The sequence below is a fragment of the Nuphar pumila genome, chromosome 4 (assembly GCF_984573655.1).
Source record: "Nuphar pumila chromosome 4, dmNupPumi1.hap1.1, whole genome shotgun sequence".
NCBI classification, from domain to species: Eukaryota; Viridiplantae; Streptophyta; class Magnoliopsida; order Nymphaeales; family Nymphaeaceae; genus Nuphar; species Nuphar pumila.
In genome coordinates, this window is record NC_143252.1 from 25767095 (window position 1) to 25785270 (window position 18176).

At 34.0% G+C, this 18176-nt stretch overlaps 1 protein-coding gene across 2 annotated transcripts in view; it reads left to right on the plus strand.

Annotated features, from left to right (window-relative positions):
• LOC149839697 (uncharacterized) overlaps nucleotides 1–18176 on the plus strand; it is a 120004-nt gene that overhangs the window by 43885 nt on the left and 57943 nt on the right. For both annotated transcript variants that reach the window (XM_090002753.1, XM_090002754.1), the window contains exons 7-9: nucleotides 7199–7316; nucleotides 13415–13525; nucleotides 14752–14828. In XM_090002753.1, the coding sequence (XP_089858879.1) occupies nucleotides 7199–7316; nucleotides 13415–13525; nucleotides 14752–14828 (306 nt within the window). The remainder of the gene's footprint in view (nucleotides 1–7198; nucleotides 7317–13414; nucleotides 13526–14751; nucleotides 14829–18176) is intronic.

An 18176-nucleotide genomic window follows, 5' to 3' on the forward strand; every position in this document is an offset into this window, starting at 1 on the left:
ATATATATATATATATATATATATAAAGGCATAGTGCAGACTCTGACTGTGCTGCGTGACTGTGACTGTGCACAGACACACAGACTGTGCTATCAGCTGTGGCATTTTAAAAATAAAATAAAATTATATATAGATGAAGGCGTAGTTGTTGTTTGTTGTTGTATATATATAATTTTATTTTATTTTTAAAATGCCACAGCTGATAGCACAGTCTGTGTGTCTGTGCACAGTCACAGACTGTGACTGTGCACAGTCACAGTCACGCAGCACAGTCAGAGTCTGCACTATGCCTTTATATATATATATATATATATTTAAATAAAAAATATATATATATATTTGCCGAGTCCCCGTGTCCAAAAGTTTTAAAATTGTGCCGCACCCGTGTCGCACCCGCACCCGCACCCGCACCCATGTGACATAGGTTTTAACCCATAGTTGGCTTGATACTTTTGTTCTAGTAGCTGAACATACTTGATTTTGAGTGTCTTTTTACGAAGACAAGATATGCTTTTGGTCCATATTGGCGTGTATTTTCTTGTTTTTGTCGTTGATGCACTCATTTCAAGTATTATTACATGTAGACAAGAGGTGTTTATACACACTTTTGTGTGTGTCTTTTGGCCTTTAATGACATTATGATTATGTTTTTGTTCTAGTAGCTTATACACTTGATTTGTGGGTTTTGGAAGACTAATGAGGTAGTTGCTTGTAATGGATGAACTATTGTTGAAATTTGTGAAATTTCATTCATATTTTGTCTTTTAAAGATACAAGTGAATCATATCATTAATATGCATATTTTAAAATCAAATTGATTTTTTGACATTTATTGTATATATTAAGTGTTTATGGTTTTGGCCACATTTGTATTTGATATGCAAAATTAGTTTTTGTAATTGCAATCATTTGAGTGAGATGTTCCTAAATGTGTAAGGTTCTCTACTCAAATAACACTCATTATTTTGCCTCTTAAGTGAACTTAAAACCTTTTGAACTCTTGTGTTTTATACACTCCTTTTATGCTCTTGAGCATTTTCTTCTTGAAACCGCTTTCAAAAGAATTGCTAAAATCAATAACACTTGTATTTCTATCTTGTAATCTCAAGTAATATTACTTGACTAAAGTATGATTGGATCATGTTCATTGATGACTCTTTTAAGTGTTGATTCATTTTTTGATATTATATGCATATGCTCATTATGACCTTTAAGCTCTCATTCAATAAATTATGTGCAACTTATGCCTCTTTGTAGGCTTCTTGTGGTGGCCCTTAGTGGACCATTGTGTTATTTCTCATTATGAGGTTATGTTTGTCCAATGTTGGACCTTATGAATGCATTATGCATTCTTGTAATTCATTTCCGCTCACTCTTTAACATGGTATATGATTATGAAAATTGGTTTTCTAAAATCATTTTGCATACATAAGTAATTATCTTGTTCTGTCAAATCCTGTGCTTCAAATAAAATAATTGTGTTTTTACTATGCATATAATATCTTTTTGCACCATTACTTTTGGATGAATCATATGATATGGTTTTTGGTTAATTCATCTTGTTTGGAATATTTCACTTGATTGAAGCGCAAAGATATCTTTTACTTGGACCTTTTTTGGTTTGTTCCACGGGATCTTGAAGATAAGATGAAAAGAAGTACCTTGGATAGATCATAGAAGATGCTCTCCATTAAAGTCAATTAGAGGAAGATATTTGCAAATCTCCATGGCATCCTTACTGAAGATTCTTGAAGCCTTGAAGATTTTTCCTCGTGTATTCTTCAATCTTTTCGTTTCCCCACACAAAGACCGAGGGGGGGTGTTAAAATGTAACTTTTCATATATATATATATATATATATATATATAGAGAGAGAGAGAGAGAGAGAGAGAGAGAGAGAGAGAGAGAGAGATGTACATATATATTATGTATATATGTACATATATATCTCTATACATATACAAATATATATATATTGACATATCATTGTAAAACCCGATAAGGGTACTTTTGTCTTTTTTCCTTTTACACATATTTCAATTGAAATATGGTTGTATTTTTTACATTTTATTTTTCTTATTTTTATTTCTTTCTTTTTTTCTCTTTTTATTACAAAATAGAAGGACCATTGGGGGCCCCACCCTTCTAGTCGTTGGGGCCCCAACGGTCATTAATGTGACCGTTGGGGCTCCCAACGACTAGAAGGGAGCCCCAATGGCCCCTCTCTCTCATTTGTTCTCCCTCTATATATTTGAGGGCTCACCCTCTTGTAGAATAAGGGTTTTTACTACCTTCCACGTAATGAAGATGTATATTTTGTAGCCTTTGTGGCTTTGCCCCTTTGTGGGTTTATGTGTTGGTACATTACGTGCTTTTGTTTACCCATTAGTGGGTGTGTGTATTCACACTTCATGTGCACGTTTATTGGTTTATTATTGAACCTAATGTATTTAAAGTCGTTTCCTTACCGCAACTAGATCAAGAGTATAATGCCAATAATAGGCCAAAATTATACATGAATGAGTGAATAAACATCTCTTGTATACATATAATGACACTTACATAAGAGGCACAATAAGAGGAAAGGTAAGAGAGCTTGTAATGAAAAATAAACTAATGCTATTAATATGAATAAAGATTTTAACAATCTTTTGAAATTCCATGGTTTCATGAATAGATAGCCATTGCAAATAAACAAAGTACAATCATCCATAATAACAATAGCCATACAACAAATGAGTCATACAACACACTCAGATTTAGAGATCAAACAAGTGTCAGTTAGAGCCAAGCCATAAGTCAATAATATAAACTGATATAAAACGAGGTGCACACAACTCACACCAATGTCTTTGAATAAAAAATAACACTGCCAAGAGAAATGATGCATCATATAAAATTCTGTGATGAGCACAACAAATGCCATAAGAATGCAATAAATACTCATGGAAATTATTTTTCAAATAGGTGAGTTCATAAAAAGAACCGATTTGAAAAGACAAAGTTTCAAATAAAAAGTCCAATAAAGAAGATGAAATCTTAGAATGAATGTAGTGCAATCATATTTCCAACAATATGTCCCATGACAAATTTTACAATCTTTAATAAGTAAACATGAATCATGCTTAATATAAACAATTCTTCAAAAATGAATTCATAAATCCACCAATCAAGAAATAAGTGCAGTAAGACATATCACATACAAAGGATCCAATGACTCTCAAAGAGAAGACAAGAACAATATATATGATCTAGAAAGAAGACATTTAGATTTAAATCGTAAGTCTACTATAAGACAATAATGACATATGCCATTAATATAGATTCTCGAGGAACTATTTATAAATCCAAAAGCTTATATAATTATCACTAATCATGAATACTCAAAGCAATAAAATATTCTAATAACTTATAACCACATAGGCTATACAAAAGCTATGAATTTTAATAATACATACTAAATATCACTCACAATGCATCAAATATAAACCTTCTAAGGGGCAAAATATAATCCATAAGGAGAAAAACAAGTTGATATTACGACATACAAAATGCATTCAAAAATATGTGAACAAAGTATCCAATGCAAGAGTCATTTATAATACGGATGACAAAGAGAAATGAACACAAGTCATAAAAATATCCAAGATCATTCTCAAGCATAATCACTCGAGGATGTTTTTCAAAGAATTAATTTAGCACAATAAGAGCAATATCTTAAAATCAATCATTGAAAAAATATGGAACATGAGTATGTCGATATGAGAGCATACACGATATTCATGTTATTGCCAAAGAATTAAAATTATGATGACTCAAGATATACATTATACAAAAATCTAAATTTCTCAAGGAACATATTTTTAACATAAAATTCACATAATATACCTAATAATCATGCTTTGACACATGCTTAAGGGTACCAATGATCATTACAATAAAACCAAATTCATACAACAAAAAATAGTATTTTGCAAACAACATAGAAAACACATCAGCATAGTATTGAAGATTTTAAAGAAAACCACATACTCTTGTAAAATATAATTTTCAAAACACATACATATTCATAATCAAAACATATATTTCATGTAAATATGCTTACACAAAAAACATATATCAAAAGGCGAACAAAATACCTTTCTTTCAAATCTTTCTTTCGAAGCACAAATACGAACACGATACCAAGACCAAGATACCTTGCTCTGATACCATGTAAGGAAATGGCACGGAACCCAAGACATTCCAAATCGTAATCCAAATGCAAAATCAAAATACATTTGAATACTAACAAGATACAAACTGATACAAGTTTTGTGAATAAATGATTTCATTCATAATGAACGATAAAATAAAAAATAAATACATAAAAACCTCATTACAAAATGCACTCAAGAACACTCAAAAATATCTAGAACTACCCATCACTTTTTCACTTTACAAAGGCACACACCCACCCATATTTAAAGAGAAAAGTAGAGGAGAGAAGAAGTGACTTAGAGAGGGGAAGTCCTCTCTCATTAAAGAATGACAAAGAGCTCCAAACGGCTAGAATTCTAGCCGTTGGGAGCAAGTCAAACTAGCTTTGACTTAACTCCCACATATATAACATAATCTTAACAGGCACCCGCATTGACGCTTCGCGGTGCGGGTGCACGTGCGGCACTCGGTGCAGTCAATATAACCCTGGCTGTGATCAACCCGCACCCAGGTTATATTTGTCCAAAATGGACTTGGTCAACTTTGACTGAGTCCATTTTGGACCATTAAAAAAAACCTGATCCAACAAAATTTTTTATTTTTTATTTATATGTTAGTGAAACAGGGAGGAAGAAGAAAAAGGAGGGAGAAGAAGAAAGAGGAAGGGGAGGAGGATGAGGAAGAAGAAGAAAAAGAAAGAGTAGAAGGAAGAAGAAGAAGAGGAAAAAAAAAAAGATAGAGGAAGAGAAGAAGATGAAAAAGGAAGAGGAGTAGAAGGGAGAAGAAGACTAAAGAATAAGAGGAAGATGAGGAGAGGGAAGAAGACGAAAGAGAAAGAGGAAGAGGAGGAGAAGGAAAAAGAAGACAAAACAGGAAGAGGAATGGTTGGACCTTCACCTCCTCCTCCTCCTCTCCTTCTTCCAATCTGCCCGAGAGAGAGAGAGAGGGCATATCGGTAAACAACTGCCTACCCTTCTTCTTCTTCCCGTTCTTCCAATCTGCCAGGGAGAGAGAGTGAGGAGATGCCCTTTCGGTCGAAACCCACTCAAGAGAGAGAAAACTAAAAGGAGGGTTTCGTTCTCGTTTCGTGCCCCCACCTTTTTATTAAAAAAGGTGGGTATGGATCAAGTGTGGACCCAGTCTACACTTGTTCTCAACCCAGGGAGAGAGAGAGTTTCGTGCCCCACCTTTTTATTAAAAATGGTGGGTTTGGATCAAGTGTGGATCTTAATATAGATCCACACTTGATCTAGACCCAAACTCTCTCTCTCTCTCTATATATATATATATCTATATATATATATATATATATACACACACACACTCCTGCACCCTCGCACCCAATTTTTTTTAAAGTGCAGCATTGCCGCACCCGCACCTATGTGACATAGGAATACAACTATTCTACCAGTAAGACCCAAGGTAAAGCCTGCCATAGGTTTTACTTAGCCTTGTGTATCTATGTCAAAGCATGACCCTGCCATTGGCACTAAACATGTCATGATGCTTAGGAACTTGGTTAAACAGAGATTTGACCATGCTTATAACTTCACCATGTTTCAAATCATGTTCCTTTTTGATTTTTTTAATAATTAGTGCTTTTCTTCTAATAATTTGCGGCTAGCATGGCTTTGTTTGCATCTTTTAATGATCCTTAGCGTTGGTAAGGTAATTCACCATTGTGCAACGGGAATTTGAAGTGCTACACATTCATATCTATATCTTTTTGTATATATGTATGTGTGCAGGAATGTATTTTCAGCATAGCAGGAGAGAAATTGTAAGAAAAAATCAGGCTTGATTCTTATTCATTTGTGAACGGTTTGGTTGGGTTGATAGTTAGAACCATTACAACGGTAATAAAAGAGACAGGACAAAAACATTCCTGGTTAGTAACAACGGTCAGAAGGAAAGAAAAGATGTAAATGTCTTTATGTACAATAAAAAATATCAATAATGAAAGAGACAAAAAAATACACTATATACAACACAGACCTAATAAATGGGTATGGATTTGGACCTAGAATACAAATGTGTCTATTTCTTTAAAATGTATGTGTGTGTATCCTTTTGCATATATTGTATTTAATACTTGAAACAGTCCCTTGTCCTGTATTCTCATAAAAATTTCTGTGTCTGCTTTCCATATCCATGTTATATGCATACCTCCTATGAATGCCCGTTCGACATTATCACTCATATAGTGGCTAAGGTTGATGGCAACTTGTCTCACTTGTGGTCAATGCTAGTGAAATATATAATGATGTCTTGAGGATATACAAATCTGTGTTGAGGAATTTGTGAAGTATGTGCACGATCAAATATTAAGGCCATCATTTCATGATATTAAAGAAAGTAAAAATAGATATCAGTATCATAAAACTTGTATCCTTATTGAAATGTTATACCTTGATGTTATCTTGGACATGGTCATTTTTACATTTGTCATTATGCATCTTGGAAGTCTTTATCTTATTTTCTCTTCTTTTTTTAGCATGTGTTTTTAATGTTAAGCTTGCTCATAACCCCAAAGTTTTGTTAAGTCTAGGATGGTCTGTGGTCTATTTAGATCAGTTTGATCAGACACCCACATGGGAGAGTCATGCAGCCAGTGCCAAGATATAGTAGCATTGACTTTTGTTAAACTTGTGACCCATCTTAAGATCTTGTCATTCCTTTTGTCCCATTTTCTAGAAAGGCCCTTTCATATTCCAAAATCTAGCAATGCAGACCTTGCACTTAGACTGGGTAAAGTATAGGCCTTACAAAATAATGATTAGAGGTGATGTCTTGCTTTGGATGCCTGGTCCAATCTAAGCTGCCTTTGGTTCACTGTTTTTTTAGACTGTACAATGTTCTCACTGTGTAATGTTGCAGTATTTGTGCAAATTAGAGCATCACATTCAAAATTTGAAGTCAACACATTATCCCTCTCCATTTGAAGGATATAGTGTTTGCTTCTATTCATTACTTGTATCCTTTTTTCCCTTGATAACAGGATAGATGCGGAAGCCCTAAATCTTGAACAAAAACTCTATCAGAAGAACACATTGGAATCATCCTCAACAGAAGGTCCGGAAGATGCAGCTGATAGTAAAGCTCCCATGTCTATCAAGGTGTGTTTCAAAACATATGCATATTATAAATATGTCAAGGGAAAACTGGTGATGCTGGTCTGTTCATTGAGGAAAAGTTCTAAGGATGATTCCTTACTTTGGATCCATATACAGCATGTGACAATAGTGCCTATCTTATTTCTCATCAAACAACATTTTATTAAAAACATATGGTTTGGTTCCTCACCTTACACATTTTTCAACAGTTGCTGTTCAGTTGCAAACTGTGATAATCTTGATACTACTAAAATGAATGCTTTGTGTGCTATGTAACACGGACTCCTCTAACAGGACACCACACCTGCGTTGCACACGCAGCCATGCTGGTGCGACACTTGGACATGGCTTCCTTTGTGTTAGGTGAAGTCAATCTGAGGTCCATTTCTTTCCAAAAGTAGATTCAATTAACCCTAACCAAGTCCAGTTTTATCTATGTTATGTGTATAAATACATAAATTCACACACACACACACACACACACACACACACACACACACACACACACACATATATACCCTCCCACACCTCCGCACCCAAGTTTTTTAAAGTGCCGCATCCTCACCCATATCTGCACCCGCACCTATGTGACATAGTTTGTGTGCTATTGTTGCTGCATTCATGCACATTATATGCTTGTATAATGATGAATGGTTGTTTGTTGGAAATGAGGCCATTGATCATTAACTGAATGCAGATATCTAATGGCCTATGTGAATCATTTTAACTTATTGTATTTAAAGCGGAATATGAGTGTTGGCTTAACAAAATGATGCATTTCTATTGCATATGCTGATTCTTCCCCAACCATCGCACACCCTTCCCCAACCGCTGCACATCCTTCCCCCGCATTTCTATTACAGTTGTTATTTTCTGAGCAATAAGCGAAAATTATTTGGTTAAATCAAAGATATTATCCGATGTTTTGTTCTGTACCTGCAGCATGTCAATAATGCTTTGATGTGGTCTAGTTTAATATCATGCTTAACCACTGCATATATGGGCATATATACTCTTGTGCAAGAAGCATCTAGGGATTACTTTATGTCAATGCTGCATTTTTGTTGAACAACCATTTTCTTATCCTTATTGCTTTTAGCTTTTTACATCGAACTTGTTGAATTGATGTCTGATTGTTTTGAAGGAAGTATCATCTCACTTAAAGATTGTAGGTAAGCTATCTGAAAAAGTTCCAGGAATGTGATGTGTAGTTTTTCCTGTTTTACAGGATATGGTGTCACTTGATGATGAATCTGATAAAATGTAAACCCAAAGATCCCATTGTACGTATATATATATATATTTATACTTATATATATAGAGATACATATACATATATGTATCTCTCTATATATAAATATAAATAAATAAATATATATTCTTTTATCATAATATCCGAAAAGGGTATTTTTGTAATTTCCAGTTTTACGCATATTCCACTTGGAATATGCTCGTATTTTCATTTTCTATTTCATTTGTATTTTCTTTTTTCTTATCCTTGTCATCACCTTGGGGGCCTCCCAATAGTGTCGGTGGGGGCCCCCAATGACTCCTTTGGGAGCCCCAAGGTGGTTCCTTTAGCACTTGTATAATTGTATTTCTAAGCTTGAGAGTCTCAAGCATTGCCTTCTTTCAATTGATACATGTCTTTGTGCATGATTGCTTATTTTTACGCCTTTGTGCGTATTTGTTCAAGTGTTGTTTGAGTGCCTTTGTGCACATCTTCTTCAACGTATTTGTGCTTGTATGCGTATTGTCTCTTTGTAGACATTTTTACATAGTATCAGAGCGAGGTTGAAGACAAAGATCATGTGATTCTTCGCTTTGTTGGTGCCTCGAAAAGCATGCTTTTGAATTTTTCGAAGTTTGAAGTGGTGGATTCTCTTCCTTCAATATTTTAGAAGGGCTTTGCGACAAATAAGACCTAAAAATCTTATTGTGGTACATATTTTTTCTTACATCTTTCCTCTCTAATGGGTGAAAAAGAGTCTCTTTTCGCTCTCGGTTTTAAACTAAATGGCTCAAACTATCACGTTTGGGCCGGGAACATGGAGGCTCATATTAAAGGGAAAGGTCTTTGGGGTTATGTGCAAGGCACAATCCCGGAACCAGAACAAAAAATCACCATGATAAACGAAGGTGAAATCAAGATCCTTGAGGGCAACGAAAGAACCAAAGCCCTTGAGGATTACTCTAAGAAACACGATGAATGAGAAATGAAGAATTTCAAGATTCTTTCTTGGATTTTTTTCATCAGTTGAAACTAAGATTAATGCCAACATTATTAAATTTAAGAAAGCTTCGGAAGTTTGGCATTATCTTGAGAAAATGTATACGACAAGGGATTTATCCCATAAATACTACCTTCAAAAGAAGGCTCTTACTCTTTGTCAAGGTGACATGACCATTAAGTAATATTTCGCCGATCTTTCTTCCATTTGGGATGAGCTTGCTATGCTTGAACCAAAATGGAGTGGAGAGGCGATTGAACTTCGTCACAAACAACTAGAAGAAGATCGATTCTTCAATTTTTTGAATGGGCGAAGGCCCGAATTTGAGCAAATAAGGTCTTCTCTTTTGTCATTGTTTACTCCTTCTTTTGAGGATGTTCTCACCAAATTAAGTAGTGAAGAAACCTGTATGGGTATAAGTAAGCAAGGGTCAAATGTGCTTGCGGTTTCCTCTAACTCCGAAGATAATGATGGAGTCGATGCGGTATCTAGGCCCGAAAATAATGTAAGAACCTATCGTCCTCCTCACTTTAAAACTCAAAATCAAGGAGGAAATAGTGGACAAGGAGGAAGGAAGAATTATAGCAAGATTGTTTGCCATTTTTGTAAAGAACCAGGGCATATCAAACCCATATGTCCCAAATGAAAGAAACTACTAGCCATGGCTACCACTGCCCAACCGCAAAAGGAGGAGACGTCTTCAAGTGGATCTCTTTCAGTATACCAAATAGTGGAAGCTCTCCAACCTCTCCTCAAGGGAGCCACCGTGTCTACCTTCTCTCCTCTAGGTAAAATCTCTTGGCTTTTGGATTCGGGTGCGTCTTTTCATATGTCCCCAAACATGTATTCTCTTTCCGATTATTCAAAAAATATTTCTCCATCTTTTGTTTCTAATGTGGATGAAACTTTTCTCGAAATAAAAGGTATTGGTAATTTTAAAACTCAAGATTTTTCCATTCTCAAAATTAGATTTATACCAAAATTAAACTTGAACCTTCTCTTTGTTTCTCAACTCTCGGACCATGGATGTGATGTTAAATTTTCTTCTGATAAATGTTTAATACAGGATTGCCGGTCCGAGAAATTGATTGGAAAATGCTTTAGAAAGAGAGACTTATATTATATGGGCTCTCTTCAAGTTCCTAAAAATTCTTTTTGTAATGTTGCCCGACATAAGGATATAAATGTTTGGCACAAAAGACTTTGGTCATCCCAACATCACTAAGTTATCTTATTTACATTTTGCTAAAAATCTTTGTAAAAATGCTTTCTCCTGTAATGATTGTATTCTTAGAAAAATGAGAAGTATGCCTTTTGAACAAAGATCCATGTTTACTTCTAAACCTTTCGAATTTGTTCATTCAGATGTTTGGGGATCGACACTGGTTGTTTCAAAAGGAGGGTTCTCCTATTATGTAATTTTTGTAGATGATTTTTTTAGGTACTCTTAGATATATTTTCTTATACATAAGCATGAAGTTTTTTCATGTTTTAAATCATTTCATGTGATGGTTAAAAATCAATTTAATTGTAACCTAAAGATATTTAGAAGTGACTCTGGAGGAGAATATCTCTCAAATGAATTCAAGATGTATCTTGAAGATAATGATATTGTTCATCAAAGGTCATGTCCTAAAACTCCTCGACAAAATGGATTGGCCGAAAGAAAACATAGGCATATCATTGAAACCACCCGAACTCTCCTCATATCTCAAAATATTCCAAAAAACTTTTGGGCAGAGGTGACCCTTGCTTTTGTTTACCTTATCAATCGTTTACCATCTAGGAACTTGGGTAAAATCTCCCCTTTTGAAGTGTTATATAAAAGGGAGCCTGATTATAGCAGATTAAGAGTCTTTGGTTGTAAGTGTTTTGTTCTTACAGATAAGAATGATAAACTTTCTCCTAAAGCTATTCCTTGTGTTTTTCTTGGATATTCAGAGACTCAAAAAGGTTTTCGATGTTATGATTCTAGGAACGATAAATTATATGTTTCAAGAAATGTGTCGTTTTTGGAAAATGAAAATGGCTTTGAAAGAAATACTTCTCACCATAAAAATATGGATTATTCTTTCTTATTTGATCTATTGTCTAGTAATGACGATTTGTCTAGTGATGACAAAATATCATCAAACCATGATAGTGATATATATATTAATGAACTTAACTCACCCAATGTTCAAGGAGATAAAACCTCAAATGATCCAATAACCTACTCTCGTAGAAATCGAGATACTTTCAGAAGTGCTATTGAGTAGTATGGTGAGTCTGTTCCCACTTATGATCACAGACGATCTGAAAGAAATAGGAGACCTCCATCTCGTTTTGTCTTCTTTAATTCTTTTTTCACCTAAATATAAGGCTTGTTTTAGTGCCATCCATTCTTATTTTGAACCTAGAAACTTCGAGGAAGCCAAAAAAATGTGTAGAATGACAAGAAGCTATAGAAAATGAACTCAAAGCTCTTAGGAAAGCTGAGACGTGGGAATTTCAAACTCTACCTGTTGGAAAGAAAACTATAGGTTGTCGTTGGGTATTTAAAGTTAAGACTAAGTGCGATGGATCTCTGGAGATGTATAAAGCTCGCCTAGTCGCGAAAGAATATGGGCAAGAATATGACATTGACTATGAAGAGACATTTGCTCCTGTAGCCCGAATGATTACAGTCAGATGTCTTATCACTATTGCATCTATTAAAAAATAGAATATTTTTCAAATGGATGTAAAAAAAGTTTTTCTAAATGGTGATCTTAATGAAGAAGTGTATATGGATGCTCCACCAGGGATGAAAATTCCTAAAGATAAAGTTATTCGCCTTCGAAAAACTTTCTATGGATTGAAACAGGCTCCCAAAGCCTGGTATGACAGATTCAACAATATAATGTTAGAAAATAGATTTTCTTCTTGTTATACTGATACTGCATTATTCATTAGAAAATATGATGCAGGGATTGTGATATTATTGCTTTATGTTGATGATATGCTAATCACAGGTGATGATGTCGAATGAGTCAGGGGTATTAAATCCGTCTTGACTTCGAAATTTGAAAGCTGAGACTTAGGTTTTCTGACATATTTTCTTGAAATTAAGGTTGCTTATTCTCAACGTGGTTATTTTCTATCTCAGACTAAACTTGTTTGTGAGATTATTGACAGGTCAGAAATATCTGATGACAAAATTTGTGAAACCCCTGAAATATTGGGCTCAAAAATGAAGATTGATGATGGGATTCCCTTGACCGATCCTACTCCTTACAGACAACTGTAATATATATATATATATATATATATATATATATATATATTCTTTTATCATAATACCCAAAAAGGGTATTTCTGTAATTTCCAGTTTTACGCATATTCCACTTAGAATATGCTCGTATTTTCATTTTCTATTTTTTTTTCTATTTCATTTTTATTTTCTTTTTTCTTATCCTTGTCATCACCTTGGGGGCCTCCCAATAGAGTCGTTGGGGGCTCCCAATGACTCATTTGGGAGCCCCAAGGTGGTTCCTTTAGCACTTATATAAATAGGGGTGTTTCCCCATTGTATTTCTAAGTTTGAGAGTCTCAAGCATTGCCTTCTTTCAATTGATACATGCCTTTGTGCATGATTGCTTATTTTTACGCCTTTGTGCGTATTTGTTCAAGTGTTGTGTGAGTGCCTTTGTGCACATCTTCTTCAAAGTATTTGTGCTTGTATGCGTATTGTCTCTTTGTAGACATTTTTACAGAATCACTGTGATGCAAAACCCTAAATTTGATAATTTCTCATCTGTTTCTCTGTGCCTAATAAATACAGTGTGCTCTGAGTGCATGTTTCTGCTAGAACTTTCTGCCATACATGATATTCCTTCTCTGAAACTATAGGCTTTGAAAGATGCACTGGCAGAAGTGCGGATGTGTTCCACTTTGGAAGGGCTTTTGCTAAAGAAAAAGCTGATACATACTGGAGATTCACCTGAGATACATGCTCAAAAGGTTTGTGTTAGTCTCTTGGTAGTTTTTGATTCAACAGATGGGGAGATGATGGGTAAACATGCACCTCAGTTAACTAAATGATTGTGAATGCTCATAATTAATTGAAAAACCTTTATTTATTTTTCATTTTTTGGTATTCTAAATAAGATATTTGAAGGCCAATTCTGAAAATTATTTTGTATGGTGTATATTTTGTTTACTGAATTCTACTTCATATGCATTTTTTGTCTTTATGAAATGTCCATAATTTGGCCAAGGTATGCTTTCTACTGGTACATAATAATGTAAAAAATTATTAACAAACACTAAAAAGTATAGTAAGAGGTCTGGTAAAAGAAATCTGATAGCATAAAATCTCTGTGATGCATGGGAAGGTAGAATTCAGTGACAAATCCATCTCATCCCAATTCATTTGTGGACGTCATATGACTTGTGGAACTTGGGGACCTCACTTTGACATGTTCCTCCATTTTCCAGGATCCTTTGATGTCTCAAAAGACAGGAAATTGTTGCCCAGTTTTCTGGAACTAATTTTTACAGGCTAGATCTACCTGCCGTGTCCTTAATTGGCTCTGTTATTTCTCATCAAATATTTTTATAATCGCTTGAGTTTTGTTGCTTAGATAAACCCATCTTTGCTATTATAAACTGGAACCATTGATTTAACAGAAAATAAAAAACAGATGCATCTGTGCTTTAGGATTATTTATTCAATTTCTTCTTTTGAGAAAAATAAAATGATATTTGTGCCAGTGAAAGAAAATGCGTAAAGGAGATATAACTGGAGTTAAAACTAAGAATGTAAGTCTTATTTTATGGATTTCTTTGTCTCTTATATTTACTGGATTTATGTTCCTGTAAATTATACTCGCTTTCATGAAATTATTTTGGAAACATGCTTCGCTTTAAAGACAAGGCACAAGAGATAGATGAGTTGGTCATGATCATAATTATAAGGTTTATATGTCACTAGGTGGACAGTTCCCTGTATATTTTAGTTGTTTCATTTTTGTCCCAGGTGCACTGGCATAGGTTGAGTCACGAGTTGCTGTCCGCACCCAAAATAGAGAACTTGGTAACCATGGCATGACTTCTCGAACATGTGATAAAAGTAAATGTTAGAAGATTAATCAATTTGAAAATGTATTTTTTCTTGTATTTATTGAACATGTAGAGAATCCTGTTTCCTTTGTTTCTTCAATTTAATCTATTTGTATGGTATACAGATTGATAAGTTGAAGATCTTAGCAGACTCTCTTGTGGTTTCAACTCTGAAGGCAGAAAAGCGCATCTCTGATAACAGGTATTATTTAAAACATCAAACATGAACTGCATGTGTTTCTTTGGACTATCGCTGTTTATTCTTTCTTTTTTCTAATTTGTAAATTATTTTTTCCTCCTTTGTATACAAATTACTGTTATGTTATAGTTCCATGTTTTTTCTTTTTCTGAAGAATAATGAATAACATTTATGATATAGTCATACGTTGGCATCAATTGTGATCATTTAAAAATTGAGAACAGTTCAATGATGCCTTAGGAGTTTTGGTTGTGTTCAGTGTTGTGAAAAGCGTTGAGGCGTAGCGAGGCGCTCCACCAAAATCTGAGGCGAGGCGTAAGCCTCGAGGCGCAAAGCGTAAGCCTCAAATTTTTTTTAAAACTTAAAAAAAACTATAAAAATTATCTAAAATTATAAATAAACAAGAAATGCTTTATTGATGAAGCGCCAACCAACACGAAATAAAAAATCTCAAATAAATACGAAAAAACTATGAGATTAATATGTAAAAGTAACATTAATGCAACAACTTGATCTATATAAGTATCTAATTGCATAAATATGAGCATTCATTTAATAAAAAACTAACATTAACAACAAAATGCATATTAGCACTAACAACATCATGTCATAATTAAAAAATGCATGTTAACATTAACAACCAGATGTTAATGTATTTGCCCAGAATTCTTCAAAATGAGAGTGTTAACATTCACAATTACAACTGAAAGACCCAAAAAACATAAGCCTAGGCTCTTGTTGTGTCTCGTCATCATCAATATTTATGTCTTCAATATCATCATCTGAAGAATCCATATAAATAGGTTCTTCTTCATCTTCATTCTCTGACTCTTCATCATCTATACTTTCTTCATCCACGTCCTCAATTACTTCTTTTGCTTTTCTTTTTCCTTCAATAAAAAATCATGTATTAAATATTTATGTTATGTAATTAAAAAAATACATTTATATTCATAGCCAACTAAAAGGAATATAACTTTACCTCGATCTCTTGAAGACATGTCTTGGCTAGAACCACTTTGTGAAACATGAGGTGAAGTGACTTTTTCAATAGGCACATGCTCAATGGCATTTATGTCGAAGTTCAGATCCAACCATGAATCCTCCAACCAATTGGGATCACTTGGCAACATTGGATCTTTCTTCTTCACAATCCACTCATCGTCTGAGTCTATATGATCTAAACATATAGGGTCTTTGGTAGCCCTCCTTTTCATATTTCTCTATCTTAATTTCATATTGTACATTACAAAAACCAATGCATTCATCTTCTCTTGTTCAAGTCTATTCCTTCGTTTTGTATGCATCTATAATTTCAAATCATTGATAATCAAATATAAGATAATTAAACTTATAAAAATGTATTTCAAAAATAAAATACAAAGTCACAAACTAATGAGAAAGTACTCCAATTCCTCTCACAGCCCGATGTACTGCATGTCAAAATTAAAATTCGAATTGCAAAATTCATCAACTCAAGATTTTCGTGCCCAAATGAACTCCACCAATCAGCTGCATTCAAATAAAATAACAATAAATTGATAAAAACATTAAGAATGTCATAATTAATAAAACCATAAAAAAATATTGACAAATAACATAATTATAAACTTACCAGGACTTTTTAATTTTCTTATTGTAACAACTGCCTCTCTGCCAAACAAGCCCTTTGCCTTTTTAAATGCATCGATTTGTGTTGTAATTTTCAACCGAATATTTGCATCAGAAAATAATTTTTCAACATAATCATAAAAGCCACTCATAACTTCTCCATCAGGGTTGAAGTTGTTAGCATAATGAAAATGTGGATTTGAATAATAAGCAGATGCATGCAAAGGCTTATGAAGTTGCAAGTCCCATCGTCTATCAATGATATCCCAAATAGGTTTATATTTTCTTTCGATATGGTCAAGGTTTGAAGCAATTTCCTCCTTCGCTCTATCCATTGCCTCATACAAAAAATCCCATAGTAGGTTCGTCTGCATCAACGAGTCGCAACACTTTCACGAGAGGCAGTGTAACTTTAATTGCATATGATATGACTGTCCAAAACTTATGATCATTAAGAACAATATAAGAAATTAGATGTTCTAAAATTTGAAGATAAGAACATCGACTTTAACTCTTTCTTATAACATCCAATACTATGAAGTGTAAGATATGTTGTGGCAAAACGAGTGACGGCTGGACGCAGAAGTTCTTTCTTCTTTATGAATTTTCTTATTAAATTTAATACTCATGCATGACTATAAATGTATCTTATAATTTTTTTTGCCTTTTCCACTGTATCTTTAAAAATTGATATCTTTTCAATATCTTCTAACATAAGATCCAAACAGTGCGCTGTACATGTTTTTCCTGCTGTTAATATATTTCCAGCTGCCACATAATTTGGTTCATTATCTGTAATGAATTGCACCACATTACTTTCACCAACTTCTTTAACAACTTCTTCAAATAACTTACACAAATTTGCACCAGTTTTTTGCATGTCGCTGATGTCAACGAACTTCAAAAATACTGTCCCATCTGCCATAATACTGCAACCAATCTTTGGCCATTCTTTTTTGAACTCTTTTAAAATTTCATGAGTACAATCTACCTCGTCCTTCAAAATCCACATTCTAATCTCGTGATAAAAAGATAGTTTGAACCCTCACCCATAATTTGCAATAGCTTCTACCATCGCACCAAAATATGGACTGTTGCAAAGATTAAATGATAAGCATTTGCATACAAAAATCTACCAATGGCACGACATACATTTTTTCTTTCATCCCTTTTGAAAGCAGTGTTTATTGTGGTTTGTCGTGCTTCTTTGTTCACAAAAATGTTCATAGGACCACCTGTACTTGTTTTTGCATCACTGCATGATCCACTAGTTTCTTTATTCACATTATCGCTTGTTGATGATCCAAAATAAACATTTCTCCCGATATCCAACTTGTTTTGTTCTAACTCTTCTTTCTTTTGCTTCTAATCCTTTATATGATTCTGAAAAATTCTTTTCACATCAAGTAAAACTGCTTCGCAAATGCTTACACCATATTTTGTGCCAGTTAAGTGATGTTTTAGCCTATAGATGCCTCCTGTACTCTCTTTATGACAGTAATTGCAAATTACATGTCCTACGAGTTTGGGATCTTTAGTGGGATTTGAAACTTTAACTCCATGATCCCATCCCACATCTTTTCTCATTGTTCAACTGCAAAAATACATATAACAATATATATTAACATCATGCATTCTGCTAACCACATTACATAAAAACAAATGCAAAAAATGTTAACCACTTGTCATGTTTAGTCAGATTTTTAAACAACAACAACAACAACAACAACAACTACGCCT